The sequence below is a fragment of the Coenobita brevimanus genome, chromosome 13 (genome assembly GCF_032717465.1).
Source record: "Coenobita brevimanus isolate Jiangsu-jjx chromosome 13, ASM3271746v2, whole genome shotgun sequence".
Taxonomy (NCBI): Eukaryota; Metazoa; Arthropoda; class Malacostraca; order Decapoda; family Coenobitidae; genus Coenobita; species Coenobita brevimanus.
This window is the reverse complement of record NC_136966.1, coordinates 55,690,630-55,715,505: the sequence shown is the minus strand read 5'-3', so window position 1 is coordinate 55,715,505 and position 24,876 is coordinate 55,690,630. Positions and strand designations below refer to the sequence as shown.

Below are 24,876 nucleotides of genomic sequence, written 5' to 3'. Positions count from 1 at the left end.
CACTCCTTTATCCCTCCATCTCTTGCTTTATTGCCCACATACCTGTCTAATTTCTCACCTTAATCTACTCTACCTGTGTTCACACCTATTCCTTCCTTCTACCACTACATACCCCACCTCCTCCAGCCTCCAACCTTTCCACCTCATTCCTAGTATTTCTTCCTTCCTTCCTTCATCTCTCCACCTGTTTGCAATATCACCCATTTACCTGTACTTTCTCACCTTAATTACCACCCTTTTACACCTGTTCTACCCTCTCCTGCCTCCGCTCCTCTCTTCTTCCCACCTTCAACTTTGCTAACTTATCTACTGGTCTCATTCCCCAACCTACCTTTTTTATTCCATCAACATACCTGTGTATTTTCTCACCTTAATTAGCTCTGTACCTCCCAATCTGTACACCTGTTCTTCACTCCCTTTCCCATTATCTTCACTTCGTCACCGATCAGTTTGCAGTATCGTCCCTCTTATTAATTCTCGCCTAGTTATACATTTTACACTAAGTTATTTACTCACATAGTTTTACACATATCTGTTTACTCTTCCAAAGTCGTTCATTTACTCTCAAGGTTATTAATTTACTCAGTTATTTATTTATCTTAGTTATTCATTTACCCACTTATTTTTCCACTTACCTATTTACGGTCACCTAATTAATTCACTCTCGTATTTGCTCGTTTATTTATTTATTTTCGTATTTACTCTCAAATTTATTCATATAAGTAAACATATGAAGTAATTACACTAATTTTCCCTCGTCTGCCCCTCCCTCCCTCCACATCCCTTACCTCCCATCTCTTCCCCTCCCCTTCCTCCCCTCCCAACCCCTCCTCCCTCCTCCTCTCTCTCCTCCCCTCCCCTCCCCTCCCCTCCCTCGACCTTGCCATCTAACACCAAGTTTCTATGGCATTGAGGGAGTCACTACAAAAAGCAGGGGAGGGAGGGGAATGAGGAAAAGGGGAGGGAGGGGAAATGAGGAAGAAGGGAGGGAGGGAGGGGGGAACGAAGAAGAGGGGAGGGAGGGAGGGGAAACGAAGAAGAGGGGAGGGAGGGAGGGGAAACGAAGAAGAGGGGAGGGAGGGAGGGAGGGGGGATGTGGAAGAGGGAAGGGAGGGAGATGAGGAAATGTGGCGAAAGGGAGGGAGAGGAAATGAAGAAGAGGGGAGGGAGGGGAATGAGGAAAAGGGGAGGAAGGGGAAATGAGGAAGAGGGGAGGGAGGGAGATGGGGAAATGTGGCGAAAAGGAGAGAAAGGGAAGAGGAACAGGAGAAGAAAGGAGGAAAAATGTGACGAAAAGGGGGGAGAAGGAAGGAGAGTAAAGAGGAAAAGGGGAAGGAGGGGAAATGAGGAAGATGGAGGGCGGGAGAGGAGGAAAAGATGCTTGAGGAAAAGGAGGAAGAAAACTGTGAGGGAAGGGAGGGAGAGAAGGAGGAGGAAAGAGAAGGAAAAGTGTAATAAAAAAATGAGAAATAAGGAAGAGAAATGTGAGGAATGGGAAAGTGATGTGAGGGGAAAAGGAAGGAGAGAGAGAGAGAGAGAGAGAGGGAGAGAGAGAGAGAGAGTGGGGAAGCAATCAAACCAACTGACCGGAACTATCCTCCCTTCCCCTCCCTCCCTCCTCCCTTCACTTCCTCCCCCTCCCCTTCCCCCTTTCCCCTCCCTCCCTTTCTCCTCTGCTTCCTCCTTCCCCTCCCTCCTCCTCCTTCCTCTCCCTCCTCCTATCCTTCCTCCTTCCCTTCCCTCCTCCTATCCTTCCTCCTTCCCTTCCCTCCTCCTCCTCTCCTCCCTCCTTCCCCTCATTTCAGTTGCCATGGTAACTGAGGAAATCAAGGATCTGAGGGATAAAAGAGGAAAGAGTGGGAAGGAAAGAGGGAAGAGGAAAGAGAGTGAGCAATAGATAGATAGATAGATAGAGAGAGAGAGAGAGAGAGAGAGAGAGAGTTAATTATTTACAAAAGACAAGCATAAAGACAGAGCAAGGAAGAGGAAGAGAGAGAGAGAGAGAGAGAGAGAGAGAGAGAGAGAGAGAGAGAGAGAGAGAAACGAGAGAGAAAATGAGGAAGAGGGTGGACACGGAGAAAAACAGGAAGCAAGGGAGAGGAAAAGAAGTGAGAGAGAGAGAGAGAGGAGGGAAGAGAAAAGAAGGGAGAAATGAGGAGCAAGGAAAGAGGGTTGGTAAGCGCGAAAAGGAAAAAGGGGAATACGAAGAAGAAGAAGAGACAAGCAGAAGAATATAGAAAATGAGAGAAATGGGAGTTGATATGAGCAAAGTCTATCCATCTATCGATCCACCTATCCATCTATCTATATGTCTATCAGTCAGTCAGTTAGTCACTCTGTCAGTCAGTCAGTCTGTTTATCTATCCACCTGTCTATCTGTCTGTCTATCGATGTTTGACTGCCTGTGTGTTACTATCTGTCTATCCATCGATCCACCCATCTATCCATCCATCCATTTATCTATCTATCAGTCTATCAAATCACTCAGTCAATCTCTATCTATCTGCCTATTTATTGATGTTTGTCTGTCTGTCTTTGTCTATATGTGTGTCTATCAATCCATCCATCCATCCATCCACCCTTATATTTCCCCATCAGGAGCGTAGGGGGCCCGGCTAGGCTATTAAGTCCAAATATTTAAGACAAGGATGACCAGTTACTCTTCCCTGAGACGCATTTAAGTGGGTAAAAAGAAACATTAAGAATTTCGAGGATTATATTACGCACGAAAATGAAAGAGAGAGAGAGAGAGAGAGAGAGAGAGAGAGAGAGAGAGCAGGAGGGAATAGGGAGGGAGAAATGTAGGGAGAGACAAGGCAGGTGAGGGAATAAGTAAAAGGGAGGAAGGGAAGATGGAAAGTAAAATAAAAGCCAGGGGTGAACACTCTCTCTCTCTCTCTCTCTCTCTTTCTCTCTCTCTCATCATTCCTCAGTTCCATTTTTCATTCTTTTTTTTTTTTTTCTCAGTGATTCTTCTCTCTCTCTCTCTCTCTCTCTCTCTCTCTCTCTCTCTCTCTCTCTCCTTATGTGCGTGTGCGTGTGTGCGCGCGCGCGTCATCCGCCTTTTACTGGAATGAGAGAGAGAGAGAAACATGGATGAGATTAAAAGAATAGGGAAGTGGAGAAATTCAATGATGTGAGGAGCAAGTAAAGGTCAGAGAGAGAGAGAGAGAGAGAGGAAAGTTAAGTGTGAAAAGAAAGTGGGAGAAAGGCGTAGGTAACGCTGTAGGAGGGGAATAAACCAGAGAGAGAGAGAGAATGGGGAGAGAAAAGAGAGAGAGAATGGGGAGAGAAAAGAAAGTAAAGTGAGAAAAGAAAGTAGGAGAAAGGCGTAGGTAACAGAGTGGGCGAGGAATAAATGAGAGAGAGAGAGAGAGAGAGAGAGAGAGAGAGAGAGAGAGAGAGAGAGAGAGGTTAAACTCACAAGGAATAATTGTCTATGAAGGAGTTTCTGCTCAATCAGTTCCTCATCAGAATATCGAAATAAAAGGCTCCCTCCACACCCTCCTCTCCCTCCGTCTAATCAGGGAGAGATGAGGGTGAGGGAGGAGAAGAAGAGGGAGAAATGAGTGTGGAAGGGTGAGCGATGGAGGGAGAGGAGGATGAGGGAGAGGTAATGAGAGGAGGGAGAGTTTGGGGTGAGGGAGGGAGGTATGTGAGGGTGAAAGTGAAAGGGTGAGAGAGAAAGAGAAAGGAGGAGGGAAGGCTATGGTCAGGGAGAGCTGGAGGAAAGATAGGGAGTGAGGGAGAGAAGAGGGAAGAAAGCGAGGGAGAAATGAGTAAAAGGAGGAAGGATAAGATGGAAGAGAAGGAAGGACAGGGAAGGCTGGGAGAATAAGGAGAGATGGAGAGAAAAAGAGGACATGAAGGGAAAGAGGAGAGAGGAGAAAGAGAGAGAAGGGAGTGAGAAGAGAAGCTAAGTAAGGGAAGGTTGGGGAGGGAGGGAGAGGGGAGCGAGGGGCTGGGGTGAAGGGTGAGGGATTTGTGTGTGGGTGCGGGAGGGGAAGGGAAGAGGGAAGGGGTGGAGCAGGGGATAGGGGAGGGGGAAGGGGTGGGGGAGGGGATAGGGGAAGGGGTGGAGGAGGGAATAGGGGTGGGGGAGGGGACAGGGGAGGGGTAAGGGGTGGGGGAAGAGGATAGGGGAAGGGGGAGGGTGAAGGGGTGGGGGAGGGGGAAGGGGTGGGGAAGGGGATAGGGGAGGGGGAAGCTCCTGACCTTTACCCAGTGACCTACTTAACTACCCACCAGACCCGCTCCTTACCCCCTCCCCTGCAACACACACACACACACACACACACACACACACACACACACACACACACACACACACACACACACACACACACATCCTTGTCACTCAACCTACACAGTTCACTAATCTGTAGCATATCCTTCTTTACACACACACACACACACACACACACACACACACACACACACACACACACACAACCACATCCTTGTCACAACCCACTTAATTGTCCTATATTACATCCTTCTCTCTCTCTCTCTCTCTCTCTCTCTCTCTCACACACACACACACACACACACACACACACACACACACACAGAAGAACACCAACAACAAGCAACAACGACAAGAACACCAAGGCGAAATGGGCCGGATATTTCAACACTATAAAATACTTAGGACTCATTGCACCACCACTACCACCATCACCACCACTACCACCATCACCACCACTACCACTATCACCACCACTACCACCATCACCACCACTACCACCATCACCACCACTACCACCATCACTACCACTATCACCATCACCACCATTACCACTATCACCACCACCACCACCACCACTACCACAATCACCATCTCTGCTATTAATTTCACTTCTCTTATTATAACTACCACTATCATCTCCGCTACCACCACTACCACCATCACACCTACTACTACTACCAACATACCCACAACTACCACTATCACAGCCCCTACCATAACAACTACCACCATTACCACAGCTACAACAATTTCTTCCCACCACCACTACCACAGCTACAACCATTACCACAGTCACCACCACATCATTACCATCTCCACCACACATTCAACACCACTAGTCTAACCACATTAACCACAACGTCCACCACCACCACCGCCATTTAATCTACCACTTTCCCTGACGACCTTGGGGTGGTAGTGACTCTCTCTCTCTCTCTCTTTTATTCCTTCCTCCCTGTCCCTTCTATTCCTCTCATTTTTTTCTCTCTCTCTTTCCCCTCTACTCCCCCTTCCCTTCCCTTCCTCTCTTTTCTTTCTCCCAAATCTCTTTCCCCTCCTTTCATTATTTTCCTCTCTTTCTCTCTCTCTACTCTCTTTCTCTCCCTATCCCTTCCCTTCTCTTCCTCTCTTTTCTCTCCCTTTACTCCCTTTCCCCTCCCTTTACTCCCTTCCATTTCCTTTGACTTTATGTTCAGATTCAAAGTCGCTCTTCCTTTTCCTTTTTCTAGTCTACCTATTCTCTCTCTCTCTCTCTCAACCTTTTCCTCCTTTTTCTTTTGCATTTTCTCGCTTCCCCTCTTCCCTCTCTATTTGCTTATTCTCTCTCTCTCTCTCTCTCTCTCTCTCTCATTTCACAAAAGCACAAAAAAGGTCCAAATGTCATAAGAATACACCAAATGTCGCATGAGAGACAGAGACAGAGACAGACAGACAGAGAGAAAGAGAGACAGAGAGAGAGAGAGAGAGACAGACAGAGAGAGAGAGAACACGTAATTAATGAAAACAGAGAACAATGAGAAAGGAAAAGAAAGAATTAGAGAAAGGATGAATTAGAGGTAGACAAGATAATAAGGAAGGAAGGAAAGAAGGAGGACGGAAGGAAGGAAGGAAGGAAGGAGGAGGGAAGGAAGGAAGGAAGTAAGGAGGAGGGAAGGATGGAAGGAAGGAGGAGGGAAGGAAGGAAGGAAGTAAGGAGGACGGAAGGAGGGAAGGAAGGAAGGGAAGTAAAGGATTATATAGAAAGAAAATAAGAGGAAACTAATGGCAAGAATAAAACGATGAAAGAAGATTAACAGTGATGATGATGATGACGATGGTGATGATGGAAATGTCTCAACACTTACTTGTACGTACACACACACACACACACACACACACACACACACACAGCCTTCACATAAACACACACCGTAAAACACACTAACACATCTCAACGCTTTCCGTCACATGCATACACCAACACAGCTCTCTCTCTCTCTCTCTCTCTGTCGGGGTTATGAAGGCAATATCTAACCCCTTCAGTTCGAAAATTACCACTGCTCTCGTCGGTAAAGGAAGCTCCCTAACACCTCTTCCTAAGCGATTTATCTTGCTAATTACTCCTATCCTCTTCTGTGTCATTCAAATCCCTCCACAGTTACCATAAATGACATATACAAATGGACACTACCTTTTTAGATTTTTTTTTATTTTCATCAATGTAAACATTTCAAAATGGTGTCGAAAATTAATAAAAAAAAAACTTTACTAATACTTTTTTGTCACTCAAAATTAAAACCGAAATATCTGCCCTTAAAGCCGAACTACCTACCCTAAAACCGAAATACCAACCCTTAAAAACCTACCCTAAAAACCAAAATACCCTAAAAAACAAAATACCCTAAAAACCGAAATACCCTAAAATCCAAAGTACCTACCCTAAAAAAACAAAATATTTACCCTAAAAACTAAAATATCTACCCTATTTTTGGCCCGCCCTGTGAAAAGCGCGTCCTCGTACGGAAGGGGTCACAAATCCTCCATTATAAAGGGTAAAAAGGATCGAATAGTTTGTAGGAAAAATAGAGGGAATTATAAGCAGGTTCCGATTCCACTACAAGGGAACTAATTTTTTTTTTTTTTTCATTAATTTTTTGGGGGAAGTATAGACGATTTGATTCGGATGATGTTTTGTGTGTGTGTGTGTGTGTGTGTGTGTGTGTGTGTGTGTGTGTGTGTGTATGTATGTATGTGTGTATGTGCGTTTTTTTCTTACTGGAGAGGTCAGATATAGCCTTCATTCTTTTATTTATTTATTTATTTTTTTTAGCTCATTTTAAAGAACACATACATAGAAAAAAACAGGGCTGCGTCCGTACCTCCCTTCCTTAGCACTTCTTCGTGACTAGCATCATACTGTGGTGTTGGAGAGATGGCGATTTTAGACCAAGAGTTAAAAAAAAACATAGCATAATATTCTAGTGTTTATTGTTGCACCTCAGCGTTCAAGATGGAGAGATGGCAATTTTAGGCCAAGTTAGAGGGACAAGAGTATAGTGCACTGTCCTAAAGCTGAATAAAATCGTCTGGAGATGGGAAGACTGGTTTAAAATTAGCTGGATTATTATTATTATTATTATTACTACTACTACTACTTCTAAAACTACTACTACTACTACTACCACCACCACCACCACCACCACCACCACCACCACCACCACTACTGCTACTACTACTACTATTATTATTATTATTATTATTATTATTATGAGGAACTTGTAAGAATGTATTTATTTAGGCGAAGACGGAAGGTGGGGCAAGATAGGGCACTTCCGGGGGGGAGGGAAGGGGAGGGGGGGAGGTCAGGGGGGAGCGAGGTCAGTTGGCACCTTATAGAGACTCGGGCAGCACAAAGACTCGTGTGTGTGTGTGTGTGTGTGTGTGTGTGTGAGAGAGAGGGGGGGGGATGGACTGACAGGTGGAAAGAGAGAAAGGGAGGGAGGGCAGGGAGAGAGTAAGGAAGATTTGAGGAGAGAGGGGATTGGGTAAGGGGAGGGAAGGATGAGCTGGGGAGGAGGGGAGGAAGCTGAGGGAAGGGTGGGGTGAGGGGAGTGAGGGTGTACGGGAATAGGGAATGAGTTGAGGGGGGGGGAGTAAGGGAGGGGAGGAAAAGGGGTAGGGGTGAGGGAGGGACGTGGGGTGGGGTGAGGGAGGGGTTGAGGGGGGGGCAGTGGGGGTGAAGGATACCAAGCCAGCCCAGGTAAGGACACACCAGCCCCCCACACCAGGTGAAAGTCGCTCCTCAAGGGTGTTGCTGGTGTTATGGCGTCGTGGTGTGATCTGGTGTGGTGCGGTGTTATGTAGTAGAGTGTGGAGTTATCGTGGTGTGGTATGGTGTTATGGCGTCGTGCTGTGGTGTGGTGTGGTGTGTTATGTGGTGTCCAGTGCTGTTATGTCATCGTTCTTCGGTGTGGTGTGTGCTGTGGTATGGTGTGGTGATGCGGTACGGAGTGGTGTGGTGTGCTGGTAAGGTGTAGTGTGGTGTGTAACGGGTGTATATCTGGTATTAAGATCTGGTGTTGTTGTATATTGTGATGCAGAGTAAGGTTGTGACGTGTGTGTGTGTGTGTTTGTGTGTGTGTGTGTGAGAGAGAGAGAGAGAGAGAGAGAGAGTGTTGATATTGTGAAGGAATGTTTGTGAAGGACCAGAGGATGTTTTTCATTCTTGTTTTTCATTCTCCAACCATTAGTCATTCAGTCATCGTTTTATAATTTGCATACACCTGCCGTTTTAATGACAGGTGATATTATTAAACAGCTACCTTGCTTCACTCACCTCTCCCTCCCCTCTCCATCCCTCCTCTCCTTCACCTGTTTCTTCCCTACTCCATCCTTCTCCCTCCCCTCTCATCCATTTGTCTTTCCTTTATCACTGCTTCACCCTTCTCTTCCTTCCTTACCCCATCCTTCATTCTCCCCTCGTCATCCATTGGTCTACTATCATCTCTCCTTCATCATTCTCTCCCTTCCCCTACCTCCCATAGTTGTGGTGAAGAAAGACGGAGGGAGATGGGGAAGAAGGAAGGGAGAAAGGAAGATGAGGTAAGTGAGAGAGGCGGAAGACAGGAAAAAATGGGACGAGGGGGGGTGGGAGAGAAGAAATGAGAGGAAGAAGGAAGGGAGGGAGACAGGATGATGAGGTGAAGGACGAAGGAAAGGACGGAAGGAGGGATAAGACATGAAGTAAAAGAGGAAGAAAAGGAGGTAGGGAGGGGAAGGGGAGGGAGGAAAAGAAAGGAGGAGAGGAGGAGGGGAGGAAAGAAAATTTAGAAAAGAGGTAAAGGAAAGGAGATACCATAGAAAGCACACAATATATAATTCTTCACTGTATCTGACTTCTCCACAAAATGGATGTGAAAATACTGTTGCCCTTTACTACACACACACACACACACACACACACACACACACACACGGATTAGACAGAGATACACATAAAAACACCAACACAGAGGGAGTAAAGCGTCACGTTACACACACACACACACACCTCCCAGCACAAAGAAATTCACAGGTAATTGGAGTATCACCTGCATTATACACCTGCAATCTAGTCAGAAGCATTAAATTATTCCCCCATCTTGTACTAGCAGCAAAAATTAAGCCGAATATTTTTTTCCTGGTATCTTAATTTGGAAATGTTAAAAGGGGGTTGGAATGTCAAGTGCAGTCCAGATACCTTACTTGAGGGGAGAGATAGATGCATAGATAGATTGACAGGTAGATGGATAGAAAGGTTATGTTTGATGGAGACGCCTGACTCCTTCGTAGGTGTGTGATGTAGTGTTGTGGTGGTGGTGAAGTGATAATCTTGTGTCGTATTCTGTGATGATGTGTGGTGTTGTGTGATGATGTGGTGGTATTATGTGGTGTGTGGTAGTGTGGTTTCGACTGGTGTGTTGCTCTGATGTGGTGACATGTGGTGATGAGGCTTTGTGGTGATGCTATGACGATGGTGGGTAATGTGTGGCGGTAGAGTCGTGGTCTGGTGATTGTGTGTGTGTGTGTGTGTGTGTGTGTGTGTGTGTGTGTGTGTGTGTGTGTGTGTGTGTGTGTGTGGTGTGCTGTTTGGGGAGTGTGATGTTGTGTGGTGATGGTGGTCTTGTGTGCTGATGTTGTGATGAAGGTAGTATGATACTGCTGTGGGGTGTTGTGGTGTGTGGTGCTGTGTAGTGATAATATTATAAAGGTGTGGTGATGTGATGGTGGTGTGTGGTAGTGTGTGGTTGTATGGTTGTATTGTGGTGTGTGGTAGTGTGTGCTTGTCTTGTAGTGTGTGGTGTTGGGTATGGTTTTATTATGGTGCTGTGTGGTGATATTAAAAAGGTGTGGTGCTGTGGTGGTGGTGTTGTGTAATGAGCCGTGCTGTGTTGTAATGATGAGTACGTGACGAGGAAGTAATGCCCAGCCTGAGTCTCTGTATGTACATGTAGGCAAATATGTACACCTTTATATTTATTTACATATCTATCTGTCTGTCTGTCTATATCTATCTATCTGTCTGTCTGTCTACCTATCTATCAGTCTGTCTATCTGTTGTTTATTATGTCATGCTTTTAACCTCTTCAGTCCGGACATTAATATATTCTCTCTCTCTCTCCAGACGATTTTATTAAGCTTACAAGGGTCTCTTCCAGCTAGCGGGGTTAGATACATCATTAACCTTTCCTGTATTTTTTTTAGGTTAAATAAAATCGTCCTGAGCAAGCAAAACAAAAAGAAAGATAATCGTCCTGAAGCGGCACAAACTCATCAGTAAATAAATGACTTTCTTAAATTATTCTGGTCGCCTCTGCATTTTTTTTTTTTTCATCTCAAGACTCAATGAAAAAAATAAAAAAATAAAAGTTGCTCTTTACCCCCGTTCACTACGCTGGCGATTCTTCTCAAATCCTCAATGGTGATTCTTCTCTTTTTCTCTCGATGGTTATTTTTTCTCCTTAATTCTCTCTACCGCCAGACGATTTTATTCAGCTGAGAGAGAGGATTTGTCTGGCAGTGAAAGGGTTTGATGTACGAATGTATAATCTGGAAATACATGACAGCCATATACATACGTTTTAATAACTGATCTTGTTGTTTCAGTATACGTATGGATTTGATGTATGTATGAATGTATGTGTGTGTGTAACGTGTTTATGTATGAATCCAAGTGTTTATATGTATGTATATGTATGTATGTAGCCTATGTAGGTTTTTACGTGTGTGTGTATGGAACGGTGCATATGTATGGATCCAAGTATGTATGTATGTATGGACGGATGGATGTAAGCTTTATGTATGTGTATGGAACAGGTGTTTATGTATGAATCCAAGTGTTTATATGTATGAAAGTGTATATATGTACGTCCGTATGTATGTATGTATGTATGTAGGCCTGTGTATTAATAATGTAGGCCTATGTTGATGTGTATATGCAAAGTCAATGCCCAGAGTCGATTACATAAAAAAAAAAAATAAAAAAAAAAAGGTATGTATATGTGCTGAATATGGATGAAGGAACAATGAATCAGGTGTTTACATTTCTGCATAATCTACACACAGTCACAACCATAAATTACCAACTCATAACCACCACCACACTACCACAACTACCAGTCCCTCAGTCACCCTACCACAATTAACACTACCACACACACTAACCACAACCACCCTAACCACATTCGCACGGCCACCCTACTACAACCTACCACAACTACTACCACAATTACCACAACCACCCTACCACAACTACTACCACAATTACCACAACCACCCTACCACACCAACCACAACTACCACAACCATTCTACCACACAAACCACAACTACTACCACAATTAACACAACCACGCCCGACCACGAGTTCTCAGCGACATCAAACACGTAGCAAGGTCTCTCTCTCTCTGTACACACGCAGCAGCCTTGGGGGTCTCCGTGACGTCACAAACCCGCGCGAATGACGTCATGCGGGGAATACTATGCTCTTTTGTTTTATGTTTTTTGTTTATCTTTTGACGTACATGGTCTTGTGCTAATTCATTTATTACATTTTTTTTACTGCGAGAGAGAGAATTCTGTGTGTGTGTGTGTGTGTGTGTGTTTGTGACCTTGCTCCACCCTGACCCGCATACCACACACACACACACACACACACACACACACACAATATCTCTACCTTCCAACCTCTTCAATAGTATCAAAAGAAAGGGGAGGAACAGTAGGAAGACGGGGCAAGGGTAGCTGGACAGTGAGAGAGAGAGAGAGAGAGAGAGAGAGAGAGAGAGAGAGAGAGAGAGAGAGAGAGGGAGAGAGAGAGGAAATGGAGGGAGACAATGAAAAGGAGAGGATGAAAGGAGAGGAATGGGAGGGAGGGAAGATGGAGAGACAGTGAAAGAGAGGTAAGGGAAAGAGGAAGTGAAAGGGAAGGAGGGACAGTGGAAGAAGACAAGGGAAGTGGATGAGGAAGGGTAGGAGGGAAAAAAGAATGAGAGGAAGCAGAGGAAAGAGGAGGAATGGACAGGATGGAAGAGAGAAGAGAATGAAAGGGAAGGGGGGGGCAAAGAGGGGGATAAACAAAAAGAAAAGAAAATTAAAGAGGAGAGAGAGGGATAGAACAGATAAAAAGGGGTGAAAAAGAGGAACATATGGATGGGGAAGAAAGGGGGAGAATGAGGAGGAGAAGAGGAGAGAAGGATTTGGAGGGAGGTATGGAAGGAGAGGGAGAGTAAGGGGACGACAGAAATGTTCAAAAAGTAAAAAAGGAAAAAAGATCAGTAGGAGAGTGCTAAAAAAAAGTTGAAAAAGATCTTCACTGACACCTTACTTGTCTTCTTGTCACACCCAGGCAGTATTAATTCAGCACTGGGGTGGCTTCTTGTGGCATAAAGGGGGCAGAAGCAATCCCATCTCCATTGTTTACCATATCATTTGTATTTAATTCTTGTTACCATCGGACACCTAACCATGTGAGACGAAGGATGCACATTTTATTTTCCTCCAAACAATTTTCTTCAAACTGTTTGTGACCTTTTTTTTGTAGTATTACATCTACCCCCTCCAGTTTGAAAAGTCTGTTCTATGGTTAACCAAGCTAGATATAAATGAAATAAATAATACACCATCCGATTGAAGGGATTAAGGATGACATTTGGTGTACTCTTTTTACTCTAACTACGTCTAAAAGTGCCAGCTCTCCATCTTGATAGCACTGATGTAACAAGAGAATATCAAGCTAGTCAGGGAGTGCTATGGAAAGGATGCCAGGCCATAATATTGTCTTTTTCTGTCACTGAACTCTGTCAAATAAGCTGCATAGGAGAAAAATATGGGCCAAGTTGAAGTTAAAAGTGTATGATGTGTATAATGATGGAGATGCACACCAACTGAAAGAAAATTCATAGGCAACATATATCGATTTTAGCATATCTGGGATTTGCAACTGATCAAGCAAGATTCCAATTACATTGTTTTTGGTTGTCAATGTAGTAAGATCCGTTTAGGCTTTGACAGCTTGAAGACAGTGTTTGTACTTTCTCCCTCCCCCCCTTTTTTTAATCATGCTATCTTCAAGTGGACATAAGAGGCAAGATGATGATGATGTTATGGAACAATTGTCCTTGGCTGTATTACGCAATATAAATTTAGGAATTTTACGTTGCACCATTCAGAATAAATCCACAAAGCACTAAAGATCCAGTTCACTTCACTTTGATAATAATTAGTCACTTATATTAATGAAGTCCACCTTAATAAAATATTCCCTCTAGAACTTTAAGCCTGTGAAAGTGAAGAGTTGTTTCTAACACAGTGCTGAAAATTATCATTCATATTCAGTGGAAGATATATATATGATTAGTCTACATGTTATTAAGGTGCACATTATTTAGACTGTCAGTGTACAGTGTACACAACCATCAGTGTCAATCTTCTAATACAGTACATCCCCCTAGTACGCGCCTATGTGGGCAGCAGAGGATGTCGCGTACTAGGAGTTCGCGTACTATGAATACATAAACTTATGGGAAAAATTACTTATGGGCGGCACCCCCCTTCATGGGCAATCATTGAGACGCTTTTCAGACATAAGTATTGTACTGTACAGGGAAACTATCTAAGACATATTACCTAAGATGAAGTAAACCAACAAGATTATGGCTTTACTAGGTAAATCAACAAGGATATGGCTTAAGTAAACCAAGAATATGGCTGAAGGTGGGTCGAGCATAGGCTACCATTATCGCTTCTTGGGAGGGCAATGTCGCATACTCGGGGTAACCCTGGATTTGGGCCACTCTTTGCTGCCCGTCTCGCTTACAAGGAGTTCAATTCGCGTACTAATAAAAAATACACTAAAAAAACAAAAAACAAAAAAAGGTCCTCTCGTACTCAGAACTCGCCTACTGTGGGGATGTACTATATATTTGGGTCAGCCAGAGTATTGTACTACATCCTCAGTGGCATATGCTAGAGTAACATAAACAATATTCATATTTTTTGTATGACAGGCTAATTGCAGACCCAGGAATTAAAATATATAAATACTGGATATATATATATATATATATATAAAGTTTTCTCAAGCACAAAATACGTGTACTGGTTGGAAAAAAAGGAGAAATAAGCCAAGAGGATGGAGTTGGAACAATATATGAAAGAACAGTGAGACTGTTTCATCTTGAGAGGATGAGTTATTTATGAACAGAGACCAAAAACACAAGAATATTTTCATGATATGGCCACCCTTTACAGGATGTAGCATCAGGCAACTGGTAGAAAAATGATATGTCTTATACTTTGAAAGAACAGTAGAGTAAAATAAGAATAATTTGGATATTTCATAGCCATCAAAGAACCATGTCTTGCGTCCCAAACAGTCCTTTGTCAGTAGCAAGAATAACAGAGAAAAGCACTGCGAAAGAATTAATTTGGTACTGCTTTACAATTATTAATTTATATGAACAGAGAAGCAATCGTTACGCAGATGGTGAAATCAAACAATCCTCAAAACAACCCCAGGAATAGTAACAACACAAAAGAAAATATCCCTTCATTGACTCATGGCACAGGATGCATACAATTTATCTACAGTATAAATCATTCATTGTCAATAAACCCTGACGTCACTTACCCTCCTCCATCCGTCATGACCTATACCTCGTTTGCATCATTGAGTGCAAGTCAGTCCACACTCTGAAATATTCCCGCACTCTGTTTTAAGAATTCACTGCTCTGCAGTTCCCAGTCTGAAACAGGCATCTTGTTGCTGCTAACGTTTTAGTGGAGAGTTTTCTGGGTGTTAATAAACCATGTGTTTTACAACAGGAAGAAGAGGGAAGTATGGAACAAAATAGAAGGTTGAGAAGAGAATGAGACAGGGAGAGCAAAGCATTGGTATGTGAAGAAATGGGTTCTGATAAATCTGGGATCAAGAGATGTATAAAGGAGAGAACAAATCAATAATTTAAAAACAAGGACCCGAAGATGACCAAAGAGAGCACACAAATCAGATAATAATAAAGAAGTTTCACTTGTATTAAACAATGTTAAAACCAATAATAAATTATTGTACACTAGTGCGCCAGACTACCTTATACTGTATCTGTATTTTTTTTTGTACAGTGATCCTCTGGGTTGATGTACAGTGAATAAGAACTTTTATGAAAGAATGATAACCCTGGATAACCTAAGAGGGTTAAGCATCCATTTATCAACAGAATCTGAAGAAAAAAATGGAGAAATCAGGCTTACTGATCACAGACTAAAGAAGCTACATGGTCATTAATGTGATGCCTACCTTGACCCTGATGCTTTGCTGTTGACATTCCCTCAGTAGTGCCAAAGGACCAGTCATTTTCTCCATGCGGGTGAGCACATTGCGTGGTGCCTTCCTACCACGTCCTCGTACCAAACCTGGGGACACAGGAGGAATGGGAGTGTGGGGGAGAATTATGTAGAAGAATGAAAGACTGAGGAAACAGCCTGAAAGAGTAAAGAGTGAGGGGAACAGAATGAGTGAAGAATGTGAAAGAGGAAACGTGCGAGAGTAGAGAGAGCTTACAAGAAAATAATGTGGAGGAAGAAGACACAGAGGGAGAGGAGTAGAATGAGAGGGGAACACATTCCTCAACTCCCTCCTTATGCCCTAAAAGGAATATGGTGGACTGCGGAAAAGGGGCAGCCTCAGCCAGCAGTTCACGAGATTCACATCCAGATCAACAAGGGGCCACAGCAACAATAGCTATGTGAGATCTTCTCTAAGCTAAATAAAACTCCCAGGCCATGGCAAGAATACAATAAGACAGCATCGTGATATAAAGTGAACAGTGAATACTGGGTGGAAAAAAAAGAGGCAGGATAAGTCATTTCTTAAACTTTTACAGTGAGAGATCACCCATAAGCAGAATAAAACTGTTAGAAGTAGCAGGAATATAACAAACAAGGTATCATTGTACTGAAAAGGTTATGGAGTATACTGTGGAAAATGGATAAGTATCATGACAAAAACACCAATGTGTTTTTAGCTCTTACCCTTGCTTATGTGCATGAGGATGGAAGGGAAAGGATGGTGGGGAAAGTATGAGGCATAATAATGTAGAGTACTGTAAGTATAAAACAGGAGATATATATCATAGTGCAAATGGAAGTGAAAAATAAATGTTAAGAAGAAGCGAGGAAGGAGAACAGGAGAGGTGCAACACAGGTAGAGAAAGCATGAGAGTGAATAATGTCAGGGTGAGGGATCAGACAGAGAAAATTATAATGATAAAATGTCATGTATCTTTTCACTATCTTTTCTCTCTCCCTTTTCCTTGCTTTCTGAACTCCACCTCACCCACCCTGTGGATGAGAAACAGATGGGATGATGATGATGACGGTCTCCCTCTCACCCTTACAAAAGTCTGACAGAGAAATGACCGACGGAATGTAATTTATTCAGCTTCAGAAGAGACCTGTCTTTCCTTCCATTTATCAACCAACTTTATAGATAGCACTTGAACTGTAACAGGCATTATTTCAACATTTTACTGAGGATTTAACAGCAATATAGAACACAGCAAAAAACAGCATAAAGGAAAGACGTACTCTATCAACTGTGCAGAGGCACGAGCAGCTAACAAAAGTATAATGAGAGAGAAGTCAGGGAAACAAGGGAGAACCAGAGTTTCAGGGCCAAGTTGCTGTCTAGAATCAAGTGTGTACTGATATCCCATCTCACTTTAATTTCTTCTTTATTCACAGGTACGGTGCAGACTTGACAATCCACAAACGGTTCAAGGTAATGTACTAAACTGTAATACTTTACTTCATTCCTGAATACAGAAACGATTTAATCCAACTGTAGAATTCAATAACAGTTCAGTATGTGGCTGTGTTGGTGACTTTGTGAATGTCTTCACAGAATTAAAGCAGGCTACTTCTTTGTCCCACAAAGCAAAGAGGGCTTATCAGTAAACATTCATTGTTGCTACACCAAATGCAAATACAGTGCACTACTTAGCTATGCCACTAGATTCTATCCAAACTGTACAGCCATGAGCAAAAGTTCGCCAACACATCTGTGCAATGGACAGTATTATGTGACAACAGAATGAAGGAGACAATAGAAAAGTATGAAAAAGGATATTATTTTTGGTTTGGAAAGCATTGGGAAATAGTGGAAGGTAAGACTAAATGATGGTAGAGGATTGTCAGCCAACATTTGCTCATGTGTACATTATATAGCTCTTTTGGTAATGAGACTTTTTTTTTTTTTTTTTTTTTTTTTTTTTTTTTGCTATCACTAGAATTTGTTCAGTTAGGAGAGACCTCTAGTTGTGAAGAAATTAGAAGCAATCTTCATTAACCACTTCAGCCCAAAGACATCATGTGTAGTTTGTTCTTGCTGCACCTGGCAATTTTTGGTCTGTTCAGTACTGTATTGGAGAGCCCCCAGATACTGAAGGCTATCTCAAACCCCTAGTCTGAAAAATCTTTCCTATGCTCAGTAGAGGATTGCATAAATAAAAAAAAATGACATACCACTTCTGTACAATCATGTCTTTTGTATTTTATTCATGCTACTGGCAGATGATGATATTCAATTTGGGAGACACCTCTAGTAATGAAGTTGTTAGTGGTACGGTAACTACGGTAAACAGACTCCTAGTAACGCATTTATAGTATGAGAAACAGAGTAGACACAGATCATTACAAAATTTAAAGAGCTATCATATATTATCCATAATACCAGTATAGAGGAAATGATGGGAAGAGATGGGTGAAAGTCGGACATACAGTTTTGAAATGCAACTTCCAAACCACATGATCTCCAGCAACATTCTAACCAATCCCCAAAACTCAGAGGTCCTGTCCCAAGGTCTACCTTTCACACTGAGTTCTGTAAGCAAGTAACCCACTTACTACAACACATTCTCTTTACATGTCCCAACCACCTGAGTGTGCTTTCTGTATGAGCATCATGTCATAAATATACTGTATATACATGGAGCACCAGCATCATCATAATTCAATATATGACATCATGCATAAGTAACAGGGGAAAATTAGTAGGCTACTGTACTCAGAGATGTGAGGTGAAAGTTTCAGTGACAGGTGTTGCTGATGATGTACCTTGTTCTGGGGTGAAATTCCTCTCAGCTGGCACTTGTCGTACACATGGCCTTGGTATTCCCCCAGGACCCCAAACCTGAAGTGATGAGCTGAGACTGTTAATACTGAAAGACTGTGAATACCCTGTTGCAGAATTCAGACTTAAGGTATTTAACCACTTCAGAAATGATGACACACTTTTACAATATTTGATTGTTGCATCTGCCACACGATTTTACTGTATTTAAATATGGAGAGCAATATCATTTGGAGGGAGCAAGAACAAGATAAAAAGTACTATCATTGGCATACCTGTACTCAGTACAATCAACTGGACATCCATTCAAGCCCCCAGAATCCTAGCTTCACCTCAAAAGACTAATATCAGTACATTTTTTTTTTTTTTTTTTTTTTAAATAGAAATACTCGAAACAAATATCCCAAGAGTCATTCTGTCAAATATCATGCTAAAAAAAGGTACCAAACCATCGTCACGTGTTCCTCCATACATACTTAATCAAACCATCATGATCCTTTTCACAACTACCATTCCTCAGTATCTCATACACTTATTACCCATATCCATCCACCTTATTCTTGGCCTCATTTATAAAAAAATTAATAACTTTTGATAATTAGTTTTACTGTATAAAGCTTGGAGCAATCTCTTCAGTGCAGAGTTACAGTCTGCTGAACTACTTTAATCAGCAGTTCATCCATGTGGATATCAAACTAGGTGTTCTTTATGAAAAGAAATACAGTACAGTAAACTTTCAATAATATGGCATAATGCAGCCAAGCCCTGAGCTGGATATTGCATCTGGCCCAATATTCAGCACTGAGCTGCATATCGCATTATTATCCATCTCAGCTTTCCATCCTAAAAACTTTCCCATGAGTAAAAGACGAAAATTAAACATAAAATACAATTAAGTAATGATAAAATACCGTAATACAGCACCAGATGGCTTCTATTTACAAGCCAATTGATACACCTCGATGCCGGATGTTGCATAGAACCACTGATTATGTCCTGTTTCGGCACTGGATGTTGGATAATTTCGCCAGATATTACGATGATGGATGATTGAGAATTAACTGTACAGTACAGTATTTCATTTCATCCACATACTTTTCAGCCAGTCACAGTATCTAACTGTGGACATACCATACCAGTATACTAGGAGGTTCAGTAGGTCACTTACCACAGACAAAGAGAAGACTGATCATCCACAGCTCTTGCACAGTACCAGTTAAGGCACTAGAACGTACTCACCAGATATCATGATATATGGTACTTAGTATAGACACCTCATTTTGAACTGATGTAATGGTATAAGCAAGGATGAATTTGATATGTCAGTGGGACTTTGGAACAGCAGCACAAGAGCGCATGCAAGAACGAGTGAGAAAATAGAATACTTTATCTTTAGTGTAGGGAAAAATTCCAAGTGTGGTACGGTACCTGTAGATGTTCGACAGGTAAGGTTGGGAAAGAATGGGCTGCAGCAAACTAATGCTTAGATGCAAGGGTGTGCAAGAAGTTGTGTGTGCTCATAAATTAAGAAGAGAATGTACAAAATATAAACAAGGTAAGATAAGCCACTAAAGACACTGAATTCACTGCAGAAGTGATGGTGAATTAAAATCAGTCTGTTTGAAAAGTAAAAACTGAATATAAACTATAGCTATAGTATGTGAAAGTGATCAACATAATGCTATTTTCCTTGCAGAAAACATTATTGTACATCAGTGAATCGTGTACATCAATGAATATGTGATTTCATTACATATAGTAGCTATGCTGTATACTATACAGTACATGCTAATATATGTTATGTAATATGCACAGAATAGTTGCAGGATCAAGTTCAGTTATATACCGGTATCTGTGGTATGTTCAGTTGTACGTTAAATTTTCTTTGGTGTTGTATCAGGAGCTCCGTGGAGTTACTCTAACTCCAAACATGCCACATTTGATAAATTGAGAGAACAGAGGTTAAATAATTTATTATTTTTTTTACCCATGGCACCTTCAGAATTCCTCCATGGAGCAGCATCATAAAAATACTGGTATGAGGTGCTTGTTGGAAGAACATCAAAGGCGCCGTTTCTAAAATTCCAAACTGTCCACTTTCTCTTTCAGTTTTGATGCATTCAGTTACTCCATGGAACTCCTCATGCTACGAGATGAAACAAGAAGTATCCATTATGTTTTTGTTCTTAAATCATGTCGCTCTATATCATTATAAAAATAAATATAGGGTACACGACGGCAAAATGTGGCTGGGCAAATTAAACTACATGACCTCTAGTACCATACGTAACCAAGGCGTACAACAGAAAATGGCACATGATGTGTTACTGAATTTTCCAAGTGTGAGATTTCAGACGGGTCCATAAAGATAATGTACAACTATCTGCACTTATACATGCTACAGGGGGTGGCATGTCAAAGGTCAAACAGTATATATGTGACATCATTGTACCTGTTTATGCCTCGCTTCTGTTATGTTGGAACAACCTCATTATAATGGTATGACCACACTAGATATGAGACATAAACAAATACACTGGTGCCACACAAGATACATCCCATGTAATTATTAAAATTGGAATCAGTTGTACAGTATTAATAATCATGATAGTGGCAAGCTATTATATGTGACCTCATGAAAATATAAAAATAAAAATATTGTGCTGAACTGTGTCAAGCACTATAAGCATTAACTGTCAAGTAAGAAATCTGTACTGGTATTATAGTGATGCAAGTGTATGATGATATGTAAAGTTTAGAAAATATACGTACCGTACTAGTATGTGAAAACGCTACCAGCAGTTAACACCATCTGTCTATCTATTGCCAGACGCCATAATCCCGTACGGGGTGGCCATTTGACTTTGAGTTATTTGTTTTACGGGGAGGGGCACTAACCCTCCACCAACCCACTTGTTGACAGTAGGAAGCACGTATGGTTTGGTTATGTGGTTACCACCCAGTGTTGTAAATGGTTTCTTGGCTTGCAGGAAACCATTTGGCATGTCACTCAATGTAAAACCACCTGTAAAGGAAAGAAAAGCAATAAGAAGTGACAGGAAAGATGGGAGAAATATGAAGAGAGGAGGGCAGGCACAGAAAAATAATGATAAAGGCTAAGGAAGTAGTAGGTAGCATTACATCAAGTGAGTGGATGATGGTTGCCACCACCTGACAGAAGTATATATATATATATATACATAAAAACAGCAGTTGTTGAGAGACCTGTGTAGGCCTAGTTGGTCTATAATTCTCTTTTGTAAGTATTTTTGGTTGAAAGGGGGTACCAGACATTTATTCAGATAATATACAGCACACCATTTGACAGTGCAGGTAGCTAGGACCTGTGGTCAGTTATCATATGACACTGTAAATACTACACTACAGTGCTAATAAAACCCTCCAGTACTGGCACAGGCTAATTAACCCCTTCAGTATGATGACACTTCTTGTAGTTTGGGGGACCATTATTACAAAACCTTAATATCAGCTGTTCATGCACATGATGTCTAATGAGACCTACCCTAACTGTAAGTGTCATTCTTCCATCTCAACCCTGGTATCATACCAGTAGCTATTAGATATTTCTGCAGAAATGTAGCACCCGGTGTAACAATCTGGTAAATGTACAGATTTACACCTCCTTAGTTATATGGTTTTTGCCATAGGGACTTTACTTGGCAGACCATGCTAATGCATGTTCCGATCTGTTGTTTTTAAATTACTGTACTCTGCTCCATCCCATTATACATATACCAATATATAAATGCATCCGAGGTTTTAGGTGGAGGTGTGTAGGACTAAGATAAGGCATTCTTCCACAGCAAACTAGTGCTGATTTTGGGGTGGGGAACACGTAGTTTATGATAAGAATGAACACGTTTCCTCTAAGAATCACAGTGAAACAGGCCAAAGAATCACCTAAAAAACAAGAACCTCACCTAAATAATATACGTACTGATAAATATGAAGATAAGTGGTCATTACAACCTAAAATTGAATGTGATTTAACATGTTTCAGTGACTCCCTCCTAACGTATTGATTGTCCATTGGAGTTAAGAAATTAATGAAGGCTTTGTCAATTCCATTAATCTCAGAACGTCTCTCATTAACTCAGCTGATTAAAACTGTCAGAAAGTGGCAGGAAAATATATAAAAATAAACCCAAACCATGTCACCGTACTGAAAGGGGCTAGCCAGCCAGCCAGTTCATCTTCCTAACTTACACCGGGAATATCTTGCACGACATTAAACTCCTGGGCGTGAACCGCTTCTCTAAGGGCGTACAAATCCTCATACTCCTTTGCGTTGGGGTCCGGGAGTCGTAGGGTAGAGGAGGAAAGGGCAGCTGAGGGGTTGAAGCTGGAGGAGGCAAAGTTCAGCTCATCTCCAGGGTTCGCCATGTTTACACTAGGGTGGCGCCGCCCTGGTGGGGGAATGCGGAACCAATGGCGCGCGAGGTTTCAATATGGCTATGGGAAAGGATTGGGGAAAGAGATAAATAAGGCGGAAAATGGGGTTGATATATATATATATATATATATATATATATATATATATATATATATATATAATAGAGAGAGAGCGAGAGAGAGGCTGACTCCGGTGCGTAGTTTGAAACGAAAAAAGACAAGATCGGAAGAAGAGAAATTGGGAGGGAAGTGAGGGAACATGAGATTGATACGTAAAGAAAAAGAATATATGGATAGGAGATAGGTAATGTAGATATATAGATGGATAGGTAGATAGACGGGTAAATAGATGTGTGGATAGAATAAGGTAGGTAGGTAGACAGATGGATAGATATATGCATTGGTAGAGAGACAGGTAAATAGGTGGGTTGATAGTATAAGGTAGGCAGGTAGACAGATAAGAGAGAGAGAGAGAGAGAGAGAGAGAGAGATGACATTTTTAATGATACTGGAAGCTTTGAGGCTGAGATGGAAAATAAAATAACAACAATAATATGTAGAATACTGAAAAGATTTACGCCAGGACGAAATAGAAAAAAAAAAGCTGAAGATAATATGAAGAATACAAATACGTCTCACATATAGGTCCAAGAAAAAAAATATATATAAAAAGGCAGATAAAAGGAAGAAATCGGAGAGGAAACAAGAAAATGTAACGGGTAAAGAGGGAGGAATGAGAAAGAGAGCCGAGATGAGGAGACTGAGAGATGAGGAGAGAGCAGAGGCGCGCGGGGTTTGAATTTGAGAAGAGGGGGTGGTTGGAAAAGAGCGGTGTTAGCATAGAGAATTATCGAGAAAAAGAGGAGAGAGAGAGAAAGACAGAGAGAGAGAGAGAGAGAATGGACGAAGTTATGGTAATTATATGTTGATAGAACACGAATGATGCAATCTATGTGTACCCAGTCTGCGTGTATACGATATCTACACACACACACACACACACACACACACACACACACACACACACACACAGCTGGGATGGGATGCTGGATCATTTAAAAGCTAATTTGTGTGTTTGCGTTTGTGGTTTTGGATTTGCTAGCTCACTTTCTCACTTTTGCTCACTTTCTACTGCTCTGTGTCTCGTGCTCTCTCTCTTTCTCTCGTGCTTTCTCTAGTTCTCGCTCTCGTGCTGTCTTACTTTCCCGTACACACACACACACACACACACACACACACACACACACACACACACACACACGGACATCCTGACAGAAATAAACATACAGACACGACAGTAACATGTACACTATTCTCTCTCTCTCTCTCTCTCTCTCTCTCTCTCTCTCTCTCTCTCTCTCTCTCTCTACCTACCTACCTACCTACATACCAATATCTGTCTGTTTCTCTCTGTGCCTATCTATCAGTCTGCCTATGTATCTATCTATCTTTCTGTCTGTCTGTCTGTCTGTCTGTCTGCCTATCTACTTGTCAGTCTGTATCTACCTATGTCTGTCTGTTTATGTTTATTTCACACACACACACACACACACACACACACACACATACACACACACACAAGCAGTTTTTTTTCCGTTATCTTGTCCTCTCTCTCTCTCTCTCTCTCTCTCACTCTCTCTCTCTCTCTCTCTCTCTCTCAGGTGTGACGATGGGCTACCCTCATTAACAGGTGTACTGCTTAATTAAAATCCAGGTAGTTGAGGTTAATTAGCACAGGTGTTGAGAGAGAGAGAGAGAGAGAGAGAGAGAGAGAGAGAGAGAGCAAGAGAGAGAGAGAGAGAGAGAGAGTTCAGACTACCTCTCTCTTTATCCTCCTTGTATTCCGGTTTTATCTTGCTGTATTTCTTTATATTTTATCTTTATCATTTTGTATTCCTCTGTATTGTGGTTGTATGAGCTTGTATCGTGCTGTACTGTTGTTATTCCTTTTGTAACTGCATCCTGTACTATCACTCTGTATCCTGTACCCCTCTGTATCCTTTCGTATTCCACTGTGTTACTCTATTGTGCTGTTTTTTGCTGTATTCGTCTGTAATCTAGTACCTTAT

General features: G+C 41.9%; 2 protein-coding genes across 3 annotated transcripts in view; one reads left to right on the top strand and one right to left on the bottom strand.

The window, feature by feature from the left end:
* Lsm11 (U6 snRNA-associated Sm-like protein LSm11) overlaps positions 1 to 22,798 on the bottom strand; it is a 43,573-nt gene extending 20,775 nt beyond the window's left edge. The window contains exons 1-3 of the mRNA XM_080285029.1: positions 22,622 to 22,798; positions 18,379 to 18,454; positions 15,563 to 15,678 (exon numbers count right to left, since the gene is read on the bottom strand). Of these exons, the coding sequence (XP_080141155.1) occupies positions 15,563 to 15,678; positions 18,379 to 18,454; positions 22,622 to 22,798 (369 nt within the window). The remainder of the gene's footprint in view (positions 1 to 15,562; positions 15,679 to 18,378; positions 18,455 to 22,621) is intronic.
* Eip74EF (Ecdysone-induced protein E74) overlaps positions 1 to 24,876 on the top strand; it is a 307,900-nt gene that overhangs the window by 24,941 nt on the left and 258,083 nt on the right. The window lies entirely within an intron of this gene.